The sequence below is a fragment of the Poecilia reticulata genome, linkage group LG6, assembly GCF_000633615.1.
Source record: "Poecilia reticulata strain Guanapo linkage group LG6, Guppy_female_1.0+MT, whole genome shotgun sequence".
Lineage (NCBI taxonomy): Eukaryota > Metazoa > Chordata > Actinopteri > Cyprinodontiformes > Poeciliidae > Poecilia > Poecilia reticulata.
This window is the reverse complement of record NC_024336.1, coordinates 21114316-21141558: the sequence shown is the minus strand read 5'-3', so window position 1 is coordinate 21141558 and position 27243 is coordinate 21114316. Positions and strand designations below refer to the sequence as shown.

General features: G+C 40.1%; 2 protein-coding genes across 2 annotated transcripts in view; both read right to left on the bottom strand.

Moving 5' to 3' along the window:
• sntb2 (syntrophin, beta 2) overlaps positions 1-12003 on the bottom strand; it is a 28912-nt gene extending 16909 nt beyond the window's left edge. Inside the window, exon 1 of the mRNA XM_008411800.2 lies at positions 11204-12003. Coding sequence (XP_008410022.1) covers positions 11204-11927 — 724 coding nt within the window. The 5' untranslated portion in view covers positions 11928-12003. The remainder of the gene's footprint in view (positions 1-11203) is intronic.
• A 2708-nt stretch (positions 12004-14711) lies between these two features.
• spire2 (spire-type actin nucleation factor 2) overlaps positions 14712-27243 on the bottom strand; it is a 28768-nt gene continuing 16236 nt past the window's right edge. Inside the window, exons 8-15 of the mRNA XM_008411798.2 lie at positions 26776-26936; positions 25379-25601; positions 22650-22771; positions 21342-21479; positions 21189-21256; positions 20781-20808; positions 19357-19454; positions 14712-15874 (exon numbers count right to left, since the gene is read on the bottom strand). Coding sequence (XP_008410020.1) covers positions 15571-15874; positions 19357-19454; positions 20781-20808; positions 21189-21256; positions 21342-21479; positions 22650-22771; positions 25379-25601; positions 26776-26936 — 1142 coding nt within the window. The 3' untranslated portion in view covers positions 14712-15570. The remainder of the gene's footprint in view (positions 15875-19356; positions 19455-20780; positions 20809-21188; positions 21257-21341; positions 21480-22649; positions 22772-25378; positions 25602-26775; positions 26937-27243) is intronic.

Sequence of the window (27243 nt, the reverse complement as noted above, 5' to 3'; positions counted from 1 at the left end):
TCTCCAAGCACCAGGCACTCTGTGCCACCCCGACTCGGTCGGCTTCTTATTCCGTCAGCCTCTCAGCTAATGAGGAAGTCCGCTCTTCCTCATTAGCAAGTCACCTTCTATCAACTAGACATCACCGTTTATCTTTATATCCATCAAAACAACTGAAAATAGCCAACTGGAACACAATGCACGGAGCTACAAATTAAATTGCATGCCATGCGCGCATCATGCAAGCGTGTCGTTTATTTTTACCTTCATAAAATGCTGATCAGACTGCATTTAGCTTTTACGCTTTAAAAAAAATGTAAAAATAGAGACCGTCTAAAAGCCAGAACTTGGTAACTGCTTCACTTCTCATGCATTTAGCCATGTGAAGTTTGGAGAGAGAAAAAATCCCCGGCTGCAAACAACATGTGGAAATTATGACTTCATCAGCAAGAAGCAGGTTAAAATAGGTTAACTTTCTATCAAATCTTTTAGATGTCATCGTTAAGCACATTTGTTGTTGAAGGACAAAAAGCAATTCTGGGAAAATGAATAACAGAAGTGGGGACTTGGAATACTCTCCTGCGTGCCCCTTGTGTAAACTGTAATTATGGTCTTGCTTTGCAGCAGTGGAGTTTGTAAAAGCTCTGCTGTGTGACTTTTTGGCAGCGCGTGGACCATTCTACATCTGCTTTTATTCAGTCTCCTTTAGTCTAAACAAAGAGGCCTCCAAGCAGCTGTAATCTTTTATGTAGTCAGATAAGTCAAATCTATCAGCGGTGCCTCGTTTAAAAGCAGAGATGTTTGGAATCCTGCGGGAAAAAACTGAGAACGCTTTTGCCATTCATACCTGCTTCATCCCATTGGCTAGATCGACTACTCCAGGTGGACACTGAGCTAAAACCAACTGGTTTCTGTTCAGGCATAACTTAAGACCAGTAAGTAACTAACTAATATTGCCTGTGTCTACCTGGGAGTCCCTCTTTTCAAACATGAAGGAATCTTTGGTCTAACTTTCCCCGAGACTCTACAGCCAGAAGCAGCTCTTCAGTCTCTCCATCGTAGATGGACTGTTTCATTCCTTTGTGATCATTAAAAAGAGGTTGAATGCATTTGGATGGAACAGCCCGTCTTTCTAGCTTTGTTGCAGTCTGATGAACTCATTAGTGCTTTCAGGCCGATTGCTCAGCTCCACTTCTGCTTCTAATTAGGCCCATCCACAGAGGGCCGGCCGATCTGTGCGTGCAGCATCGGCTGTATGCTTCTGTATAAATGCACGAGGAGGAGGATTCCCCAGAGACGCCAAACAGCATCCCATAAGGCCATCTCATCTGCTTCCATTTATACCTCACTGCCTGCCGGCCAAAGGATAGACAGAAGAAAGGGAAGACGACATCCAGAGGTAGAGGAGGACTCTCTGACTCGGCACATATTTGGTTGTGGCAATAGCTGTGGTTCAAAGCGACCCGTAAAACTACTCTTCTTCTTCACCGCTTACCAAGAAATAATCATCTTCTGGAATGGGTGAAATAATAGCTCACAGAGCGGCGAGTTCGTCGAGTCAGACCCCGGCGTCTGTACTTTCCTCCCCAACTGCCCAGAAATTCTCCTGTGGTTTGGCCCAACACGCTTTCCCCTGCTGGCTTTTCTCTAGCTTCTCTTTCCTTCACCAAAAGTATCCATCTATCCACCAATGGCGCAGTCCCCTCTGAACAATGCCTTGATTCAGCAATATTTGCTCACTCTAAAGTATAAAAAGTCTAAACAGTTTACAATATCAGATTGTGAGGACCATAAGATTTTCTGCCACATTAAAAAAAATAAAATAAAACTTAATTATCTTCACATAATCATCTTCTTGATTTGGATAGATGACTGAGCTGCACAGATACTAAAATTTGAATCAGAATCGATATCCGATGTTAATATACCTAAGGTTTTTAAGCAGATCAGAGTCTGCTTTTTGGTCCGCATCATCAGAGTTTGATTGGACATTCACACCACTGCAAACAAAACAGTTTCTAAGCAAGTGAGCTAGAGTTTGATTAAAACAGAATAATCAGGTCTGGTGTGAATGCACACTAAAACTGGGGTCTGGACTTGGATAAATTCACACCGTCCCCTCTGCTACATTATGATATAACATCAGTGAGAGCCTTTGAAAATAAAAAAACAAACAAATTAGTAACCGCTTTATGCTAGAAACACTTTTGCAATGCTACGCCGCCACATTCATTTAATTACATGACTCAGTTTTCTAAAAGATCAGCGTATGCAGTGGACTAAAAGTGGACTTCATTGTGGGTGTGTCAACTTTCTGCACACTATAAACCAGATTATGGACAAAAATAATCACATTTATCATTGTCTGCAGCGCCGACAGTTGAAGATTACCGCCGTCTGTGCCGAGAGCACAGACTGATGGTACTTTAGCTTCGGCAGGTTCCCGGCAAAACAGACAAGGTGGATTACCTGGAGGATCAACGGGATCCTCCTGAAATTTCTAATAACAAAAATGCATCCATTTCTAGTTGAGGCACAGAAATGTGGACCAATCAAATATATATTTGAGGGTATAAAACATCAGACATTTTGATGTGTAGGAAAGAAAGCAGTCATGCCCTTTTTGAGGCTTTGCAGACAATTTCAGATTATGCGGATCTGAGGACGCCGACAGACAGTAAACAGAGCCGGCACAAGAGAAAAAAAAAAGTTCTTCACCAGGTTTGTCCCCATTTCATCAATGCCTTTTTCATTCCCCCTAATTACTCAGACAAAACCCTCCAACTGTCCTTTTCCCACAGCAAACCAAAACTGAGTTTGGACTAATTAAGCACATACGAGATGCTGCATCTTTCAGACAGCTGAGAGGATAAGATTAAGTAGTATTTTGTCATATGTATCCAAGGCAAATATATTTCTTGATGTGTGAAAACCGGCATCAATTTGAACAGAACTAAAAACTTGTGGATTTAAGGCAGCAAAAACAACAGGCAGCATGCCAGCAATGCAAGAAAAGCTTGTCGCTGCTGCACGGCCACATCAAACAGTAACAGAGCTTCTGAGCTTGAATTGGTGTCTTTTCTGATGCCGACTCTGAGTTTGCAGCTCCCAAAACGCTGCAGGCCTGATTATGGAGTAATCAGTCACAAACGGACATAGAACAATGATCAAAACAAATGAAATGATCAAATTGATAAATAAAAAAAAATCATACTTCAACAAAAACCAAAATGACAGATGCATTCAAAGTACTGTAGTCAGATTTATAGATTTGTTGCTTTTGGGAGTCATTTGTCACTTTCTTTTTTTAAAAAACAGTTTGCAGTTTATCATCTGACTAGAATCTATATCTGCAAAGAAAGTTTAAGCACAGCTATGAATTAACATCTCCCCACATTCTTCAGAAATTAATTTTGTACCACATCATAAAGTTTGAAGAATGGCAGTAATGCATCTTTTACCACAATCTGCAGAGCAGCTTTGCTAAAATGTGGAGCCAAGCGCAAGTCATCCAAATTATAAATCCAAATTAACACAAAATTGACTCAAAGTTATAGGAAACATTGCATATATTATATTTTTGGTATATTTTATATATCGTTTTCTATTCATCATTTATTTTTGTGAACAAAACTTTGGTCTTGTTGGTGTTTAATGTGCTCTATAAATAAAGCTAGTATGGCATCATGAGAATACATAAATGCAACTTCCAACAATTAACATTACCGTATACTATATAATTTAATAAACGCTAGGGAATAACATACACATGATTGTCCTGGGTATGTAGGAAAAGCATGTTGCCTGTGTGCACAGTTAAAACCAAAATATCTTGTCAAGATGTTGGCTGAAGCTGGGTGGAGAGAGACACTTTCCACAGGAAAACAGGTTGTGTTCTGACATGAGCTGAAATGAAGGAAGCCATTACTTGAGAAGATAAGCAAAAAGACAAACTATTGTTTACAAATGCACTCAAGGACAAAAATTTTAACTTTTAAAAACATATTCTTTAGTCTAAAGAAACTAGAATGGAAGTATCTGGCCAAAATGACACCGTTACCTTTAGTGGAAAAATGGTAACGCAATCTTTAAAACAACATATTGCAAAGTACGGAGGTGGCAGCATTATGTCGAAGGGAGTGTTTTATTACAGGGAGGACTTTTGCGATTCACGAGGAAAAAACATAATTTGGACATTTTGAAGAGACAACTCAAAACACAATGGGTCTTGAAATGAACAAATGGCCTTTAGCTTGCAATAACATTCGTTAGAGTGGCTTAAGGGCAATAAAGTCGATGTTTTGTTCTCAGTCACACAAGAACATTTGTAGATGGATCTGGAACGGCGTGTGTGAGCCAGCAGACCTACAAACCTGACTAAGTCACACCACTTCTGCTGGGAGAAAAGGGCCAAATTCCAGCGAATTATTGGGAGAAGTTTAAGGAAGGACATGCAAAACATTTTACCCAAGTCAGAAAGAGAGTTCTACCACTTCTATCAAAGAAATTTGAATCCAAGCAGTGATTATTGTGATATTTAGCAAATAGAAATAATGTTGCCAACATAAAAGTCTTCGCAGTCTTGCTAACAGTCTTCGATTAGAGGCTTTAAGTGTAACCCACCCACCCCAGCAGTTCAGTCAGACTGAGGTTTGAACTTGGGTCATTTTATCACCTCACTCACTCTGTGGTCGATCTGCTACTTCAACTGAGTCGCATGACTTAGTTTTAGCCGAGCTGCACCTGTTCAGTTTTAAGATAACAGTTACGATAACTGAAACTGAAAGCCACCAACACTGTACTAAAGAGCTGGAACGAGGCGTTTGTGTTGCATTTCATTATGATTAAACATCTTTACATTAATCTTGTTTTTCAAAATGTTTTCCAGTTAGTTGATAGGTAGCGTGGCTGGGATTGTGTAATTGTAATCAATTACTCAAATAAAATGGGCACGTTCTACAGATTTTTCAGCTAGCTACTTAAACATGTTTAATACAATATTAGAAAATACATTAATGGATGCAAATAAGCAAAATTCAATTCATTTTTTTTTTTAAATAAGACACCAAACATTTGATTGCCTAAAAAGCAACAACACAGCATTCATTTAGTGAATTTGAACTGTGTGAACGTTAGTATTAGTTTCGTCAAAGGTGTTTTATCATTAATGCAAAAAGTATACATATTTTATACAATTTTGGATTAGCTTCACCTTCTTTACCTTTTTTTTGAGTCTCTACTCAAGTTAACGATTATTAAATTAATTATTGATTTCATACATTTATTAATCACGATTCATCCGATTAACCGTTTCAGCTCTGCTTGCAAGCGTCGGGACAGTAACAAACGCTGGCCTGAGCATTAAGTGCTTCATCTACTTAAAGAAGTGTAAAGTAAGCGTGAGTCAGGCGTGTTAAAGGTGTTAGGAGAAGAACAAGCTGAACTGAGCTGCAGTGAAGGCAGCGTGAGCGTCATTCCTGGAAGAGCTCAGAAAGGAACAAGAGTTTGTGTGGCCGAGTTTAAACAGCGGGACACAGGTCATAAACCTCCCTCTGCAGGCCGTGCTGCTGATCACTGGAACAACGGCTGGTTATTTTCTGCTTACAGAAGTGGCTAAGGATCAATCTCTGCAGCATGATTAATTAAAATCGCTAAAGGCTGCAGAAGAGCGCGAACCGTCCAAGTCAGATGACTGACCTCTGCCCCAAATAAGCACGTGTGAGCGGAGGTCAGGAATGTGGGGCTCCGGAGCTAATTGAGGGAATATCTGGGAGTTGATGCATTTGTGTGCTGCCACTGTGTTCTGGAAGGTCAGGCCTCACTCTGACTGACCGCCGCTCCTTTCACAAAGCAGTGGCAGATCCACAAACGCTGCGATGACAGGCAGCTGACAGATTCCTGCAGCGGCACCCGTAGCCGTCCTCCTTGACGCGCCCGGGACGGGGGCAGGGGGCCAGGGGGGGCTCCGCTTTTCACACAGGCGCCAGCAGGCAAAGTTCAATCTGTGGTTTCAAACCAACACGTTTCATTCCTGGGAAGCATAAAGACTCTGCTGTTTCTCTGATTATAAAAGATAAATAGCTTGACTAATCTGATTCTAAGCGAGGAAAATTTTTTTTTTTTTAAATCACATTTTCACAGAGCAGATTGCTCAAAACGTCTGTTGCGTTCACTTGGTTTTATGTTGGGAGGAACACAACAGGCCTGGTTTTGACTTCAGTGGAAATGTGTCCCTCATTGATTAGTTCCTACAATTTGCGCTGGTCAGTATTCAACCCACGTTTATTCCGAGCCATTAAACACTGCTTTTAACTGTTCCCGATGTTAAGTTTCCAAACCCTCAGGGCTCTGCAGTCCGCCTGTCAACAACTCTTTTCAACTGACGTTCAACAAAAACGCTCCCGGTTTGAGACCCTAATGTTTATGAAGGGTTGGTGTGGCGGGTTTTACGATAAACACGCCACCTCTGGCTTTGGTGTTTAATATAATCAGATTGCAATAAATATTCTCTTTCAGATTTATTACAAGCAACGCCACAGGCTTCTTCTGATTCAAATAACAACATCAGCATGATTCTCTGATGATAAAGTCACAAGAAACATTAAAAAATACTGAGGATTTTGAGTTTTACAAATGAACAATGATCCATAATGAATGGAATAAAATTATATTTCTAATGAGGAAGAAAGCGGGATGCCCCAAAAAAAGATAACTATTTATTAGTCCCAGAAGTGGGAAAGTTATGCTGTCGCAGTACAAAGTGGACAGAGGAAAATAAAGATTAACAGAAACACTATACACTACTCTTACTCTGTATTTCTTACAGAGTAAGAAATAAAAGTTAATATTGACTTAATCATAAAACTAATTAATTAAATGGCTAAAATTATGCAACAGTTTCAACTTACATACAATAATTTTTACATATAGTGTCGTTTACTTCCATTAAAATGGCTCCCACTTAAGGATGTTGGATTTATTGTTGCCACAATAAATTCCATAATTGTCCGTATTGCTGAGACTGTTTTACTATTTTCTCCACCGTTAGTTCATTGAGAATATCAACAAATATTATTCTCATTGGATTTATGCATAGATGCAGATTCACACCAACACTAATGTGGATATGCTCGACGCAACGGTTGACAAGTCTGGAATGAACCAATAAGTCGAATCAAATCACACTCATTTATATACCTAATGTCCCAAAGAAGCACATTAAAGTGGGTTTGTTTTTCAGAAGCAGTTTTTAAGTTTGTGGGACAATAATTGCTGTGTCATGCAGTCACAGACCCACAGAGTTACCTATAAAGGAAGTAATAACTCATCTTCCTTTTTATTCTTACCTCAAAATACTGCAATAAAACTTTAGGTCCATAGCCACTAGGGCTGTGTAATAATATCGATTTTGCGATATATATCGATATTTTCCTTCCTAGAAAAAAATCTATATTCATCTTCATCCGCAAGTATCGTAACATCCAACTGTCACCTTGCTCACTCACTGCTTGCTTCGCGGGGAGAGTGATTAGGTCATCAGGCTTAGAGTGATTCCTTCAGATGTTAAGTGTCAAAGTTAAAAAGGTATCAAACTATTCAGAGCAGGGTACTTGGTGCACTTTATTTACTTTACAAATGCATGTAAGTTACAGTTTGTACCGTTTCAATTAAAAGGAACATGTTTTCTTACCACTTCTTTGATTCATTTTGTCCAGCTGTCGACTTTAAGTCTGTGTCCATGTCCAACCAGAGCCAGGTATTGCGTAGTTGGTGCTTTTAATCAGTTTTCAGTTAAATTAATTAAATCCAACTCTATAAGTCACAAAATGTCACCAAAATCACTCTGTCCCTCTAAAATCTTTCATAAAATCGCAAAAGTGTATTGAATTGTATCGTTTGCTGAATATCGCAATATATGTATATATCGTATCGTGAGCAGAATATCGTGTATCGTATCACATCGTGAGATTATTGCATCAGTACAGCCCTAATAGCCACCCACCTCTACTTCAAGAGTGGAGAGAGGTGAAATATTTGAGCTCCAGAACTGAGGACATGTTTAGGATAAATAAAATACAGCAACCCAGGAAAAGAGCCTCACAGCCACTGCTAAGCACGGAGGTGGACGCGTCATGGTTTGGGACTGCTGTGCTGTAGCAGGGCCTGTCCAGTGGAAAACCACTGCATCCATCTTGAATGCTACTTTGTTTCAGAGGGAGCTTAGGGAAAATATACATAAAAAAATGATTAGGGTGTCCTAACTTTTTCCCTCTGCTAAAAACACACAATTTTGTTCAAATCTTTTGTTTAAAGAGTTAGACGCTGGTATTTATTTATTTTATTGTGTGTGCTTATCTGAAACCGTATCGATTTCTTTTCCAGAAAAAAACAAAACAAAACAACATCAGACAAAGATATCGTGGAGTGTTTTTTGTTTCACATGACTGCACCGGATTCATTTTTAACGTGACTAACAGCTGGATAACTTCAGGACACCATGGCTTCACACCGTCAGCACACTTCCCCGTGTCGGTTGTGGAGCGCACATCAAAACAAAAAACATTGTCAACCATCTCCTCAGATGACAACAATTAGCTGCCACGGTTACCTCCCGTCGAGAGAATTTGCAGCAAACTTTTGACCTGCAGTTAAAAGTAAAACACGAGTTTGGCTTTGACATTTAGAGCAAACTAAACTGGGCGGCTATGAGTCACCTGAATGTCCCGTTGGCCTAATTTAGTCAAGTTAAACTGGATTGATGGACTCAATCCAAAAAAACAAATAGGGTTTCAGTAAACACGCAACTTTAAAATGTGCAATAAAAACTAATCACATGCAAACCCCTCATTTACTTTTCTTCAACTGTTGTAGTGAAGTGGATTAGGTTTGTTTTTGCAAGGTTCTGGCTGTATATAGAGTGATAGATTTGTATTATTGCTGCAAAATATGTTGAGCTGCAGTCAATACATAACACAACTGCAAGAAAAGGTTCGTCATTACTAGTATTGTTATAGTTTTCATCAATACACGTTTTCCCAATTCATGTAGTCAGTAGATGGTGTTCTTAAAAAGTTTTTTTTATTTCAAATGGTAAAATACCACTAAATATAAGAAAGCGTGAAGCTGTGCGTCGCACATGGCGAGAGCTCGTAAAGATTTACGCAAATAAATCTCATCAGTTGAATCCTGCATTGACCTTTGATCCTTTAACATGCAAACCTGACCACAGCTGTGCCTAGATTCCTGTTTACACTAATCAAAGGCTTTGTGTTCAACTGATTTGAATCAATGCAGCTTGAACTCCTCCATCTGCTCAGATGTCAACACGGGACTGTGTTTTCTTAGGGTGGCATACAATAACGGTTCTGACTGGTTCAAGTAATGAAAAATCTGATCTTCTTCCTACTATCGTCTAAAAAAATCAAATAAAATAAGCAGCGTGTTAGTTTGGGACAAAAACCGAGTAGCAGTCTTGTAATTCTTTCATGTTTTATGGATTTAAAACGACTACGTTTAAGAACTGGCGACACATTTATACTCTTTGTTCTTTTATTGTCTGTAGTGCTCGGAAAGAAAGAAGTTTGAAAAAGTCAAAACCCCCAAATCAGTTTTAGGCAGGAAAAGACTAACCGATGCATTACTACACGCTATAAAAACCACTCCATAATATTCACTTTGCACATCAAGGACACAAACAAACAAATCCCATCTGCTAAAGTTTAACTTTTAACTAAATGTAATGCCTTTAAGCCCGACAAGGACAGTGGTTAAACTCCTGTTTCCACTAAAAGTTTTGTTTTGAATTAATTCTGGTATTATTTCTCCTTTCATAACTCTATAGTTATAGTTGTCTTTTATAGTTAATTTTGAATACAAATGGATTACATCTAATGGAAACCCAAAATTTAGTTTCCCAGAAAATGTGAACTTTACATAAGTCAAATAAAGAGTTTATAACGCAAAATGCCAGGCTACTGAAAAGCCTGTCCATATTGTACTGTATTACTTGGCTGGGGCTCCTTTTGCATGAATTACTGCATCAATGCGGCGTGACATGGAGACGATCTGCCTGCGTTTCTGCTTGGGTGTAATGGAAGCCCGTATTGTTTTGATAGCGGCCATCATGTTATCTGCATTGCTGGTTCTAGAAACACTGGATCTCACCTCAGACTTTCATTTCCCAATTAAATGAGAAATCCAAACTCATCTGAAACAGAGCAATTAGGACCACTAAGCAACAGTCCCGTCTTATATGTCCTCATCCCAAGTAAGACTTTTGGCATTGTCTCTAATTCAGAAGTGTTGTCTTAACACAAGGTTTGCAAGGGTCGTCAAACCTTGCAAGGTTTCAACAGGGTGGTTGATCGGATCAACAGGGTGGTCAACCCTGTTGATTGTATCTTTTTCTGCCAAACGTTTTCCTTCTGCTCAACTTTCCGGTAAAATGTTTGGACATCCATCTTTTGAAATGGCCCGTTGTGGTTTACCACATGGACTGTCTGCTCAGCTCAGCAGTCTTCACCATTGTTGTGAGGAAGTTTCTGTATCAGCAATTGTAATATTAAAAGTTTCTGCAAAACTGAATTTTGGTTTTCACTAGATATAAGCCATAATCCTCAAAATTGCCAGACATAAAAAAAGGCTACTCTGCCTGTAAATAATCTAATAGTAGATAGCTTTTACTGTTTGGAAATAATCACTGTAATACATTTACTTCTTAATGATGTTCTGATTTATTGAGACCCCTGTAGAAGATGCAATGTGAGCCAATACTGACCAAAATTGGGATTAAATTTACACAGATGTAAAGTGGTATGTTCAGCTGAACTGACTCTGCTTCTATATCTCCTTTGGGTCATAGATTGAGTAAATTAAGTTTTTATTTAGGTTGGTTTTCTACTACTTTACCTTACAAAACAACAAAGAGTTATGAACGTTTACAAAACACTGAACATTAGTTCAAGAAGAGCAGACTGGGTCCATGTTGAGATGAAGGTTCATTTTGCCCTAAACTGGTGACCTGTTGAGTTTGGTTCTGGATTGAAAGTTTCTTTAGTCTATATTTATCCTTTTCAAGTGTGCAATTAAATTGGTAAGCAAAGATTCATAGCACTAACTGCCACCTGTTGTAGACTTGAGTGTCTAAAAGTTTGGTAGGTGTGCTCAGACAGCGGAGTTTAATCTCGGCCTTTTCAAATCCCCGCTCTCGCGTTGGCCCACTTACCCTCTAGCGTGACTTCTTTCCCGGCCTTCTTCAGCGCCTGGACCGCCATGTCGTGGGTCGCCTCCCGGAGGTCGTTCCCGTTCACGGACAGGATCGCGTCGCCCACCCGGAGCGCTCGGCTCTGGTCAGCGGCGAGCCCCGGGAAGATCTTGGAGATGAGGATGGGCATCCGGTTCTCCCGCCCTCCCTTGATGCTGATCCCCAGCCCGCCGGACTCTTGTTTGACAACTCGGACTTTCCGCACCGCTTCGGAGGAGCCGTCCAAGTTGAGCGGGGGTTCGCCTTGCCTCGACCCGAAGCTTGACCCGGGACTCCCATAGCCGGAGCCGGGGCTCCCGAAGTCAGAGTTTGCGCCGTTCACCGGGTACTTTCCAGAACTGTTTACACCGTAGTTTCCATCGAACTGACTCCGGCTGACGCTTCCTCGACCCGGGCTGCTACTGCGCCCCCGAACCACGTGATTCTGATTCTGAAGTTGGTCTTGACCCGAGGAGGAACCGCGACCAGGGTTCCCCGGGCTCGATCCAGGGTCGTTTCCGTTCGACATGCCATTTCGGAGGCCAGCCGACGGGTAGTCCCAGTGATTTCCCCCCTGTCCGCTCACCTCCGCCTCGGCCGTTAAAGTCAGCGTCTCCCGCGTGAGTTCGGCCGCCACTCGGATCCAGCGGTCGCGGAGCAGAAGGTCCAGCTGGCCGTTTTTGTCCGCTCTGGTCCAGACTGCCATTCCCCGACGGTTAGCCTGCTCCGAGGCGGGCCGCTCTCACTCTGAACTCATCATCAACTTTTTCCTCTTTTTCAGAGTGCGCACAAGCAGCGACGAGGCTACACTGGTTCGCATCGACACACCCACTCCCACTCCCACTGTGGGTGGAGGGGGGAGAACACACGGACTCCAAGAACACAAGGAGAGGAGGAGAACAAGCGGCTGAGAGCGACAAGCCTCGGAGGGCTTGTTGATTAGTTCAAGCTCTAAAGCTGACCGACTTCCACTGAAGTTAGCAGGAGGACAACCCTGTCACATCCGCTAAAACCTTTCAAAATAAAATAAGTCAAAATCACCGAAATAAACAATTTGTTTTCATAGGTTTTGAGAATCAAGGTAACCTGAGAACACTTTATTCCAAGAGACTATGGTTAGAAAATTACTTTTAACACGATTTTTCTATAATATTCTTGGAAAAATAATACAATTTCCTAAGGATGTACCGCTGCTGCGGATGCCTTAATTTTGTAAAAATTCCATGATTTAAAATTTTAATATGATGGAAAAGTATGCACATATATCGGCCACTTTTTATTAGATGTACCAGTTAAATTCCCTGTCAACTCAAATAACAAATCAGCCAATCTGTCCAGGGATATATGTGGTGAATGGTGGTTGATGATTGTGAATATTTCAGAAACTGATAATCTGCTGAAATTTGCATACATGATCATCTCTCAGCTTTAGAGAGAGTGGTCAGAACAAGTGACAACATGCAGTGAATAAAAAAAAAAAAAAAAAAAAAAGCAACAATAGGTCATGTTGAGTTCATCCAACAAATCTAAAATTGAAGATTTCTGACACTGTTCAGTCACAAAGAATTGGAACAGATATAAAAGCAAAAACAGGTCCAAACTCGTTCCAGGTGTGGAGTAGCAGCATCAGAGAAGGAGCTAAAACGGCTACACAACTTGATAAATAAAAAAAGATGCTGATTCTGTTCTGGGGATGGTTCTGGAACATCTGGAGGTGACTGTGAAAGAAAGGGATTCTTCAGAAAATAGAGAAAATTATGGACAACTCTGCAGTCTCTTCATCAGACTGTTTACAACAACAAATCAGTCAGAGGCTTTTTAAAACTTGCTTGTAATAATACAGGAGATCCTTCCTCGACAATTTTGAGTTACAATATTTAATCTCCCTCAAATAGTATTTTTAAATTGAACTGTGATTAAATTTTAACTGAATTTCTTGTTACCCAAATTAGTTTTTTATTTGAATAATATTGGGTCAACAGGTATATTCAATACCCAATCTCATTAAGAAAAAAGTTAACAAAAATTTAGGCAGACACAAAAACAGGAAAGGGATCACATAAAAATATTCACTTGCCAATAATATGGGTTATATAAATACATTGTGATTCATTTTTTTACTTATATATATGTTATTATAATATCGGTTAATGTATTATTTTGTTTGTTCATTTTGTTTTTTTCAAATACTTGGTAAATTTGGGTTATGTTGGAAATAAACGAACCTACAAAATTATAATAAAAGTTAAATAATCAGACATAAATAGCATCAAAAATTTACATTTTTAAAACTATGGTTAAAATATTGAGTGAAAGATTCATTGCGATTTCTCTATGCTTTTATTTTGAAAGTATAATCACCCGTTTTCCCTTTTTAGTCTAAGAAGCGCGCTCTTGACCTGCATCAGTTTCTGTGTGAGAGTAAAGTGGGAGCCGGATGACAGGCGGAAGCAGCCAATAGGAGCGAAGACCTAATTATTTATTCATGATCAGGAGGCGGGGCTTCTGCACAGGCCGCATTGATCCCCGACAAGAAAGCGAAACCTCCCTTTACCTCATTAATGGATTCCTCTGCTGCTTACAGGACACTTTCATTTTCCCATCAGTACCACTTTCAGAAACCATGCAGCAGACACTCACTTTTGCTCATTTTACAAACGTTTAAAATATTTTTCAATTCATTTTGCTCTTCAGGTATAAATGGTTGGGACTCACTTTAAAGCAAGACTCATTTTACAGTTATTGTCATTTTAATTTCTTTTTAAATTAACCCTCTTGGTTATCACAATGTTTTTCCAGTGGTTTTAGCTTTTTACTTTATCATTACATAACACTAGTGAATTGATGTAAATTATAGTTTTTGTAGCAATTTATATATTAGGAATAATTAAATATGTATCATAGTTCAAATTTTCTGTGCCTTTAAAAATAGAGTAATCTTTGTCCTATTGAAAATGCAGTTTTTAAATAGTTGTATAGAATAATTTTTTAATACAACATTTATTAAAAAAGTTACATTTTCTGAATGAATGAATATTTAAAGACTGGGAGACACGAGGAGAAAAAATATGCTTACATTTTCTATCGCAAACCCTTTTTTGTTTTTTTTGTTGCATCTGAGAGACACAGGTAGAGCAGTCTATTCATAAATAACTTTACACATAAAATTAACCAAAATATCTTGCATATGTTGCTGCCAACCTTTCACCCATGGAGAGCAGCAAAACGCAGGAACCCCTGAAGGTCAAATACCTCCTTCTAGCCATCTAAACATCACCGCAAAAGTACTGAAACAAAAATATTAACAAAAAGCAGCAACCTACACAAAACGCTTGAACAGACATTCAAGAGTGAGCCAGTCTTTACTCCAAAAAGCTCACTGCAACGTACCAACTGCTCGTTCTGATTGGTCAAATTTGTGCTACTGCAGGACAGCTGTGCTCCTCTCTGTTTGGTGAGCCCACAGTAAAACTCGCAGATGCAGCACCGGTCGTGTTTTGTCACTGGATCTTTATTGCAGCCGAGGTTCACTTTGTGTTTACAAAACCAGAACAGATTGCAAAGCGTCCATGTGGGAAGTGAGAGAGGCGGGAGAGTCACCCGCTTGCCTCTCGTCATGCTACGTCGGCTAAAGGTGCGGCCCGCAGCTTCACCCTGTTACATTCACAGTGTCGCTGCCGTTTCACCCTCCCCACCCTGCTGCAGGTCTGGGGTCTTCACAAGTGTCGCCAGAGAGGCCTCGCTACGCAGCAGCAGATTGTTTTCAACTCCCCTTTTTAATGGCTAAAAATAAATATTTTATTGTTTACAAGCTATTAAGTTTACAATTTTGTTCTTGTAAGGTACATTCATGACAAAAACAAGGCAACCCATTAAACGCTAATGCAACCCTGCACAGCTTTTTAACCTCGCAAAGCCCTGCCTCTCGACCTCCAACCCCCCCATCACCCCCCTCTCTGATTGAACCCCTCCCGCCCCAAAATGCGTGAGTGAAGAGTGAAGGTTTGGTGCAGCAGATAGGGCAGATGCAGAGAGAGAGATTTAAGTGAACAAGTGTGTTGAGACTGAAGACGGTGAGATAAGGAAGGTAAAGCAGTTGTGCAAAAAAGCTGGCATCTCTACATTCTTGCTAAAGAGTTCTTAACAGCTTCAGTGATTTATTTTATTTGATTTTTTTCATATTTTAGACCTAAACTTGACTATTAAATGATACATTTAATGCTCCAACCCAGCAAAATTAACTTTGAAGCACCTTTACTGGATTATATGATCATTAAGACAAACCCTCGGAGAGCCCTCCCCTCTTTAAATACAAACGGTGTGCACAGTGAGGTCAGAGTCTGAGCCAGTCATTGCTTCGTGCTGCGGACCGTCTCGCTGCGGTGGAGCTGCGATGAAGGTGGTTGGTGATGATGGTGGTTTGGTTGAGGCGAAGCCTCGAAGTTGGACTGCCGCTGCAGCTGTGGCCTCTGAGCGGCTTTGGCCTCTCTCTTTGGAGTGTTGTTGAGGATGTCCAGGCTCCGGCGGCTGGAGGAGATGACGTCGGCGACGAACTTTGTGCATTCGGCGCAGATGTCGCGCAGCGTGCAGCCGTGAGCGTACAGGTGCGGGAACTCCTCCTCCACCGAGCGGCGGGACAGAGTCCGCAGGGATCTGCGAGCGGAAACGGAGGATGGGGGTGTCTTCACATCGTATATGAATCAGACATGTAGACAAATAACTACAACATTGTGTCTATAACTGGGATAATACACAAGTGCATCATGTTACAGTAGGACGGAATTGAAAGTTTAGTTTGTTTCGGTAATTCAATTCAAAAAGTGAAACGCAGTATCCAAACATACATATGGAAAGCTGAGTGGAAGGAAAACATCTGTAAGAAAAAGATGCACAAGGATAACTGCAGCCTGGAGATAATTTGAGGAGTTTGGGGGGGATTAACGAGGTTTAGCCCACATTGGAGTGTTTATATGTTTTTGCTTAGTTCAGGTGAAAGGGTTGGATTATTGAAACTGAAAAACGATGCAAATCTGACATTATCAGACTTTTGTGAGCGAGAACTTTTTACTCCTATAAAAGGGTTTGACTTTTTTTTCTGATTGTAAAAAAATAAAATGTAAACAAAATTCTCCAAAACTGAATAAATGCATCAAAATAAAGTGTGATTGCCTATTACCAGTAGTTTAGCCAATAACCTCATCCCATGTAGTCCACTTTGCAACTTATTTTTGGAAAATATTGTACATCGTGACAAAAAGAGCATAAAAATCTTTTCTTCAATGTTCTGGTAGTAAGTAGCTGAAAATAGTTGACAGGTTTATTTATGTTTTCACTTTTGGCAGGATTATTAGCCATTTCAATTTAGGGGAAAAGTGTTGCAATAATATGCAGTCTGACCGTCTCAGTCCAAATAGTTCACTTTGCAACTTATATTGTTGGAAGATAAAGTAGATTTTGTGTTCAAAAAGGGTGTAAAAGCAGAGTATAAACAAACAATAATTTTAAAAAAAAAGCTTCATATCTATGATCTCAAGTGGATGAAATGCTTGGATGAATGGAAAGCAAAACAAATATATAAGTGAACTAAAGCATAAAAACGATGCTTCAGCGGTGAGCCAGGAAAATCAGTCACTGTGGAGAAGACTGAGCTGTCTGATTGAAAGAACAACAATCTCAGTCGTAAAATGAAAACCTCAGCAGAGAAACGCGACACCATGCCAGCTCCGCTTCACACCGACTGGCTGCCTTCAAGGCGGGAGGATCGTAGTGACAGCTGGGTAATTATTACATAATGGCTGCTTAGAGGCCGTGTAGGAGGCGCTGCACTGATTACACAACAAAGGAAGGAGGGAGGGAGTTAGTGGAGGTGACTGGATTGAGGAGGCCAGCTTCTAGTTCTTACATGGGGAAAAGTTAGTAAATCGTCACTAATGGGATAAAAAGTGGGATAAAGAGGAACTTTAAACATTAAGGAATGTAAACTACAAATACAAAGATAAATGGAGGGAAACAACATTTAAGTATTACTTGTTTTTAGAATTAGTTTATGTCCAGAGTCAGGCTGTCTTCATTCCTGATGTGAGTAAAAAAAAAAAAAGCTCAGCTGTCTGAGTTTCCTTTGAACATTTAACATTAAGTTAGCTGAATTCAGAGTGTAATCCACCACACACACAACACTGTGCATATATATGGAGCTATCCCTCAGTTTGTTATCCTGCAATGAGCTTAGTTGGACTTTCTGTTTAGTGCAGATTTTGTTGTTTTTCTTCTTTAAATATAATTTTTTTTCTTATTCAGACTTTCTTATATTATTTTAAAGCGGTCTGGTTCAACAGCTGTGACCTTCCTGATGGTTTTTTTTTGGACTTTGGATGCTTCTTACTCTTTTTCATTCTTGTCAAGAGATAACCTAACACGTAAGAGAACATTTTCTTAATCTGAAGCCAGGTTTACACTGTGCGAATATCAGCTGTTTTAGATCAAATCTTCCGTCGTGAAAGGAAATCTGTGGTTGTGAGGTGAATCTGCGGTCGGCACACAGACAGAACTTAGTGCTCCAATTAGCAAAGATAACCTGAGAGAGAAATCCAGCAGCGCCAGAGACGCTCAAGAGAAAGTTGTGCAGCGTGACTGCAGACTGGCCTGAGTGCTGGCAGCTGACCTTTCTCCCTCTTCTCAACATCTGAATCAAACTGGAAGGACTTTACCCTCGTGGCTTGGTGTCCACTTCTTAGTTGGAATAATATATACTGCTCAAAAAAATAAAGGGAACACTTCAGTGTTCACTTAAATGTTAAAGTGTTCCCTTTATTTTTTTGAGCAGTGTATGTTGCATTTTAGTGACACAACTTCCAGTTGTGCAGCGTTATGCTACCGAGCCTGGACAGTGTAACGTGTTCGAGTCCTGCAGGATTTTAAAAGCACGCAAACTGTTCTCGCTTCCTTAGTTCAATCAGACACAACGTTTAAGACAGAAAATAGTATTTTAGTGCCATTGGCTGCTTTCTAAATTATTACTAGCTGAAAATGTGTCCAAAATTAGATGATGTACACCTCAGGTACTGAGTTAGAGCTTCACTGTTGTTGGTTTTTTTAAATTCACTTCTTTTCAATTCACTACAAATGTCTTCTCTAGACACTGGAAAACAATCCAACCCGGTTCAATCCACTCTAATGGTCAAGTTCAAACCCGATGGACAACATGGTTAAAATATATAACAAACTAATTCCTGTTTCTTAACAGTTCTTCAGACGGACTTCATCTCTAGGTAGTTTCAGGCCTGATGTTTTGTCAAATCTTTCACTTTTTCCACAATTTTGGAAACTGAGCATCAAATAAACCACCGATCAAAACCACCTTCAAACATTGTAAGAAACTTTTAATTAATGTTCTAAAGATGCCAGTAACAGTAACTTCTCTTTATTAAAGATAAGTCAACAAAGAGTATTTGCTTAATCAAAAGCTAGCAGCGTCAGAGTGTCGTCCTCAGTGAAAAACACGACACATACTGCTGGGAAAACCAATAAACCAGAGGCTGCAGTCTAAAAATACTCCTGCTATTCTTTATTTTCTGTCTTTCATAATTGTTGAGAATTAGTTAAAAAAAAAAAGAAAAAAAAATTATAAACAAATTTCATACATTTCCATAAAATCACCTAATAAAGCTGTGATGTGTGAGACTCACGTTAGTTCCCTGCAGTGATTTGCATGAATGTGCTCCAGTAAACATGTTCATAAGTGGCAGGGTTCTGCAGAACGGTGAGATTTTACGATGTTGTTTTCACCTGCCGAACCTGAACCGAACACAACTTCCCTTGTCGCCACTAAAAGGTGTTTTGTCCGTTAGTGAATGGCTGCCGCAAATGAAAGACTCTTAAAGTTGCAGCGTTTCCCCTCAGCTGGGTTTGACGGCTATAAAACGCACATATTTGTCCTGCTGTTGAGGAGGGACTGGAAATATACACTACTCTTTACTTTCTTTTAGCTTAAATGTTGAGTTGATCCAATTCTGTTGGCCACAGCCTGCTCTTAGCAGACAGATTGATTTTGTCACTATCACCTTTTCTCTGGGACCAACATGGAGGTATCCAGTTACTTAGACTTTTTAAATTGCTCAATAAAAGCAAAGACTCACTTGTAGACTTGGCTTTTGTGTCCATGGCCTTTTGGGGTGCTGTGAAATCCCACCGTGTACACAGGAATATGAGCCACCTTCTTGGAGGGAATCTTCATCTGAATACAAGAAACGCGAACAACATCCAGTCAGAAAAAGCAGAAAGTTGGAGGAAAAGAAACAGTCATGTGACATTAAGAGATGGTCATTAAAATAATAACTGACTCATACAATTTATTCATGAAATAGGTAAGTATTATTTTACTCTCATTGCACAGCAACAAAGCACTGAACACACCTACGAACAAATGCAGACATTTTCAATTAACGGTGAGAGTGACATTAATTAACACAGACGAGCCACAGCACCACACGGACCACAAACAACAAAGCACAACAAATCCAAACCTACACAGCACAGAACCACACATCCAACACGGGCCGGGACTGAGGCGACAAACGAAGACACAAAAGCAAACAAAAAGAGCAAAAAAAAAAAAAGAAAAAAAAAGAAAGAAATCTGACATCAACAGAGGATTCAACCAGTGCTAAAAACTAAAATACCTTTATTAACTCGTTTCTGCTGCAGCCTTTCTCACACTCCTTAACACGTTTTATGAACCATTTTTAAACTGACTTGCACAGTAAACAACTAATAAACATAATCAAAAGATTAACAGGAGATAAACTTGTTCTATTGAGGCTGGAAGCTTTTGAATCTGCATGTTTAAAACAGTAAAATTACATGTTCTTCTGTCATTGTGACGTCACTGAGTAGAAATAATTGAGATGGATAAATGTGGTTCTTTAAATCGCCTTCATTTCTGATTCATATATTTTGTCACAAAATGAAGGTCATGGAGACACCCGACTTGTTTCAACTTGAAAAATGTGCTCTGCATTATAAACTTCACATAAACCAACTAATATTCAAGCCATATAAACAGAGTAGGGATGTTTAGGCCAGTGTTGATATCCAATATTAACATTACCAGCTGTGGCTGATAACCAATATTATACATATTCCCCTGCCTTTTTAACACCAGGAACAAAAATGACCAGACTGCTGACTCAGCTTCTCTGCTTCAGCTAAACACCAAACAATCCGGCTCTGGATCAGAGTCACATGACCAAACAAATGCCACGTGATACACTTCCCCTCTCTCCTGAAACACATATACTAATGGCAACAAGATGGAAATAAGCATTAATCATTAATACTGGGCCAGTTTTAAGTATGGGGCCAAACGACTGACATAGGTCAATTAGACGGCAAATGCTAATTAATCTGAGAGAATAATAAACAACATTGTTTGCTTCAAGCAATGAAAATCAACTTGTGGTAGTTTTATGAGTGTAACTATATATAAAAAAAACTATTTAAAACATAGAGTGACACAAGCTAGTATTTGGGAGTAAAAGAAATACTATATGTCTAAAATTACCTTTGCACTACAAGAGCCACACACTGACCTGCAAGAGGAACAGAAACAAAAGAGTGTTACTACAATTCAAAACTTAAATAGTTACTAATTCCTACGCTTCACTCTCCAGTCGTCTGATGTCAAGCTGCAGAAATTATTGCATGAAAACAAGTTTGATTGCTTTATCATTTATTTCTTAATTTGGGATTTAACTAACTCAAAGCTGCACATTTTGAAAACAAATCTTTGAGACAACGTCAAAACTTTAAAGAGTGAAAAACATAACAGTGGCCAATGTTTTGGAGAAATTTGGACTTTCCGTGTTTCGTGTGAAACTTAAGCACGGGATCAATGTTTAAAGATAAAATGAATAAGAATAAATATTCCAAAAAACGCTCAGACGGTCCAGTCAGAACTTTTCTCGGCTACCTTTTGCACAGTAAGCACGTAGACGGCCACGAGAAGAGAGGGAATCTCACTCTGCAGCAGCAGCAGACCTGAGGAATCAGACGCAGTAAATACCGACGGCATTCACTGCAAACACAGCAGAGGCGACGGCGACGAGGAAGCCAGAGCTGCTACCTTTCCTCGCTTCAGGTTGCTGTACAACTCCTTGCTCTGAAGATATTTCTCCATTTCTGCTTTGACGAGTACTCGACGCACGTTGATGATCTCGTCCAGTGTAAGGGCCAGACTCTCAACGGGGTGGCTGAACTCCTCCTGAGGAAAAACGGAGGAGGAGGAAGAGGAGCCATCAGTCCGATGACTGGATAACACATGAATGTATGAGTTCAACAATAAATAAATTCAGAAAGCGTAATAAAGAGGATATTCTAAACCTGTAAAGTTATTGTCCACGTTGCAGAACCTGCTAATCTAAAGCTGAACGTGCATCAGCATTCCTGCAGCGCTAGTTGCTTTCATGAACAGCATCTCAGTAGGACATCCCGATCTTTACTTTATACAGACGATGTGGCTCTGTTAAGAGTCTGCAGCTGTTTGAGAAGAGAGTCAGCTCAGGTCAGAGGTCATGGATCTATACCAGAAAAATCTGGATTCTTCCTCCAGATTGGGGTTAATCTCCTGCCTCAAGGGAAGGTTTGAGTATCTTGGCGTCTTCTTTAAGAGTGATGGTACGACGGAGAGATCGGAGCGTTTCTTAGACCGATTATGATGAAACACCAGCCGAGGCAGAAGCCAAAGCTCTGGATTTAAACGTCCACCAAAATATTAGAAGACCAAGATCAAGATTGAGGATATAATTTAACATCCTCTATGTAGAGAGAGATGTCAGATTAGAGCCACTGGGTTAGTTAGGGTCACTTGAACCTGTAATCATGTTGCTCTTTGGTTGTCTTCCATCAGAGGAAGTGACCCAAAACATGGATCAGTCCTAGTAGATCTCCTCTGGTCCTGGAACTCACTGGGATGTCCAAATAAAAACAAAAAACGTCACTGGGTTTTAACCAGTTCCTTGATGTTAACGTTTCCTGTTTTGCTGTGAATGTTCAGTAAATTTTGTGTGCTGCTGCCAGCCTTGGCTAGGACTCCCTTGTAAAAGAGATTTTTTTTTATGTCAGTGGGATTTTGCTGGTGAAATAACATTTAATAGTAATAGTAAAAACAACAAATGGGAAGGGGGATGTTTTGAATTAGGTCCTGATCCGTTACTGCCACAGTGTGTGTGGATCAGATTGGATTGATAGACGGATGGATTGATGGTTAATAAAAACCAAACATCCTCTTAGAGGTTTTAACCATTTCATGTGATCTTTATCTTCTCACTTATTCGGAAAAAAATTGAGGTCTGAAAGACACAATGCTGAATCTAACTCTTCACGGTGTTCTCTCTTCACTGTCTCTGAGGCTGCTGTGATTTTTTTATCTCACCATCCACTGGTCTCCGCTTCTGGAGTCCGGCGTCGTCTCGAGGCCCTCCGTGGCCTCGTCGACCGAACTCAGAGACAGGCGAGCGGGAGACGGCGGCGCCCAGCCGTAGACGGGGAAGGAAGCTGGGCGTGGAGAAACGGATTAAAAGTCAGCGGGAAGGAAACGATGAATAAAATACAGAGAGGTGGAGGGGTTGTACAGCTGAGGCTGCATGAGGAAGGCACATATCTCGGCCTAACTACCACATGAATTACCCATCAGCCTCTTTCGTTCAGCGCCGTCTCACATCTCAGCCGTCGCACAGCGTTCGGCGAACTCCTCTAAAGCCGTTGTGTATTATTAATCTGATTTCAGGAGGGAGATTTGGCCCGCACTGCCACGTCTTCGAGGCGGGCGGCCGTCACACGGCTCAAACTGGGTGCCTCTCTGCTGCTGCAAACGGAGGCCATCGATTTGGCTCCAAACAGGCCGAGAAGACGGCTGAGACAGGCCAGCAAACATCATCCGTACATATAATTTGGATCAGCTGCTGACGACAGATGCAGCTTACAGGCTTACATCCCTACACAGACCCCAGCTTAAGCATAAGAGCCCCCTGCTGGCAGGGTTGAGTACTACATGATGAACCTCTGCGGATTGCTGTGCGGAAGCTGGGAGTGGACCGGGATCGTTTTTCAGCTATTAGTGCATAAATTGTTGCCATCGAGCCGAACCTTCGCTGCTGTAGCCCCATCGCCCAGTCTGACTTTATCAGCACATTTTGTTTTTCATCTAATTACAATCCATCAAACGTATATTAGCATCCGCAGGGCTGATCTGATCCCGTCAGTGGCTGCTGTTCCAGCGTGGAGAGAAAAGGCTCCTATTTCAGTGAAGCAGCAGTAATTTAATAACTTTTTGTGCTTAAAGCAGAGAACGGAGGCAGCAGCGACGTAATGTCTTCGAAAATCACCAAATTATTTTGAAATGTGTCCAGCCCAAGTTAGAAATGGAGGAAATAAAGAGTGACGTTTGTAGTAAAATCAGTGGGTTTGCTGCTGGGCTGGTTACCTAACAATTATATATAGTTCCAGCACAGAATAAGAGCTTAGATTTCACTGTTTGGGATAAGGAGTTTACAGAGCTGCCCCTCCCTCACGTGTTGCTGCACACTGCCAGTTAACTGGTTGAAACATGACTACTACATGGACGGTCATGCTGAACATTAATCTTATGGTTTTTAGAACCACTGGAAAGTTTGCCGAATGAATGCCACATGGCGTTTATCGCAACCACACTCTTATTGTTTTCCAGGCTTTCTAACATATTTTGAAGTCTTTAGCTGCTTTGGTTTAAAGGTTTTGCACAATATTGCTCTAATATGTTCATCTTAAGTTCTTAATTTTGCATATGCAACCTAAAGAAAACATGTTTTTTTTTCTGAGTGTGACAAATTTCCCCTTTTTCCATTAACCTCAAAGTCAAAATCTGAGGACAGAGTCACTAGTTGGAGCTGATGAAAAATATCCAAAATGACTTTCCATAATGCCACAGTTTTCCCTCGCTAGCTAATAAATAAATTTAAATAAATAAATAAGTGTGCCTATGCATTTATAGTTTAGTATTTCTTTCTGTGTACTCCGGTAGCCAAGCAACAACCTTTCATTTCATTAGGAAGAAAAATATGGGTGTTTAGAAAAACTCAGTCATGTCGTAGAAGCTAATGGAGCACCATCTCTCTCTCTTACTGAGGTACTGCAGCTTTAAAATCCTATACTTGTCAAGCTAACAACTGCATGTCAGTCAAGCTGCAGTTAACCAACTAATATAATCCTGTTATTTTTCCAGTGATGCTTTACAGAGTTCAGAACTAAAAAAAATGCTTATTTGAATAAGTTTACTTGAATACTTCTTTAACTGGTGTATATTCTATACCTAAAATAACTTTCTGTTCTGTCCAAACTTTAATTGCTGTGCTTTTGTAAAGCCGGCAGGTAAAAAAGAGAAACAATTTAAGCCTCTTTTTGGCTTCAGCCAACATATTATCTTCACTGAAGTCAATTGAACTGAAAAAAACAACAACAAAACCTAAATGTCATAAATCTCAGATTAATTCTTAAGCAGATATTTGGAAATTTGTCCATCTTTTGTCTTATTTTTCATCTCTCACTGCATCCAGTGATGTCATGTTTTTATTTGCCTTTGCAGAAGGAAGATGCATCACCACCACCTGGATTTGCTTTCTGATGCTTTGTCTCCCTCTAGAGGAGGAGAATTAAAACTGCTGCTTAGAGCAAACAGCTGGGTCTCCCAATCATCTTCCTTTCAGCCAAATTAAAAGGGCCAAAACACTCCAACAAGCTTCAGATGTGAGTCAAGATGCAGATGGGCAGGAGAGTTTAATGGCTGCACATCTCTGAATTGGCTGTGATTGAGACACAAAAAGATTTGAGTTTCTAACTAGTCCTGCTATCTTGCAAAAGTATTCACACTGCTGAGACGTTTTCACTTTTTCCCCACATTACAACAAAACCTTAAGAAATATTATTGTGATTTTTATGTTGTAGATCAACACAATGTGGCTCATATTTATAGAAAAAAAAAGAAAAAACAAACAAAACAAAAACATCCTACTGTAGTTTTAAAACTTTTTACCAATAAAAGTCTAAAGAGCCTTGTTGTTTAAAATCTCCTCAGCCGCAAACCCTACATTGATCTAAAGATATTTGGTGAGTGAAAATCCATCAAACCTCGGTGATAAGGAGGCGCTCCAGCACCAGTCAGCGTTCTGGACCGCGGCCTCACGTCCTGCAGTCTGACTGTCTCACCCAGCTGGGTTGACTCCGACAGCGAGGGAAGCATGTCCCCGCGGAGGAAGGCCAAGTCCTGCTCCGAAAACGATCGGTCCCTTTTCAGCGGCGCCGGAGAGCTCTCAGTCCTCCTCATGTCCCCGTTGTCCGGGGAATCCTCTTCCTGCAGGCGTTCAACGAAAGATGGACATTATTACACACAGCGTTGGAATAGAATGAAAAAAATAATAAAAATATTCATTTATTTATCTATGCTGCAATGTACCCTATTTTTAAAAATCTAAACTCTAAATCTCAGGTTACTGACCTCCACCTAGCTCATTTTTACATTGTAACTATAAATGTTCAGTGTGGATTTATGTCAGATTTTTTTTAACAAAGGTCAAACTTAAATTCTCTTTCAAGTGAAAGATGTACAATAGATACTGTACAAACACTGCAAAATAGATCTAGGTTTGTGGGATCAACAGGACTAGCACATAGTTTATGTAATGGATGTGCAAAGTTTAGCATGTTTTCTTCAGTCGTGTCTGAGAGAAATTTAACTTTTGAGCTAAAAGTGTCAACACATTTAAGCCAATCTGCTAGATTTTTAAGAATAAGACAATGTCTAAAAAAATCAATATATGATTGCAAAAACATAGTAAATCAGTAAAACTAAATTTGCTAATATCTCATAGGTCTGTGTTCAGACATTTTGTGCTGCAATACTGTTGAAAACTAAAAAAAGGTAATTATTTAAATTCATAGTTGTAGTTTTATTAATTGAAAGACACATGTGGGGTATATATTGATCTGTTTTTAAGCACTGAAGCAATACCAAGTGACTAACAACCAGTTAAAACAGCAATCCCCGAACCTTTGCCTCTAATAGTAATAAATATACATTCAATTTTATATCCTGCTTTTTAAAACAAATAATGACAATTTCATGCAATTTGTCTTCATGAAATTACAAAAACAAAAACAAAATGTGAAGCAGACATTCTAAAAAAAATTGATCAAGTATCCAAGGTAGCTATTCCAACATTTACAGCACGTTATTACATATGTAAAAAAGAAAAAAGAAAACAAGCATTAAGACCTTTCAGATGGAAGAAATATCTCTAGTATGGATGTTGTGGGTGTTTGTGCAATCCTAAATTTTACAGGTTTGATATTTTACAAATCACTAAATCTGCATAAAAATGTTTCTCTTTGTCCAAAATTTTAAAAAAATAAATAAATAAAAAGGATTTACCTCTCTGCAGAGAAGAAACTAAACCCACCAATGCAAGGAACAAGAGTGAGAGAAACACAGAGTCAAAACGAGCGACTGCCGGTGGGCCTTTTCCCACCTCAGAGATGTTCATCTCCTCCATCTCCGCCAGCGTCGGGGCCTTGAGCAGGATGCGAGGCCGCAGCGACGCCCGGGGCTCCGACACAGACAGATCGATGCATGACGTAGACTTGACATTGCAAGGACACGTCTGAGCCAGACAGGGCAGCGAGCCGAATGCTGAGAAAAGAGAAGCAGATGCAACATTAGGGGGAAGCCAGGAGCTCTCAGATGGTGAAGGCGGGGAAGCTCAGACGAGCTTTGTGTGCAACTCCGGCGTCTGGAGCTCGTTATCCCAATCATTCGGCGACATCAGAGTGACTGTAGCTGCTGCATTTTTAATAAGTGGGTCACAGAAATCTAATTTATTTCTCATTTTCCTTTCATCTAAAACATTAATGCCAACGTGTGCATTACTCTGTCCATTTGTAACTATGACATCTGGGGTAGGCACTCATTTTGTTTTTCTTTCATTGATAAAAAAAAA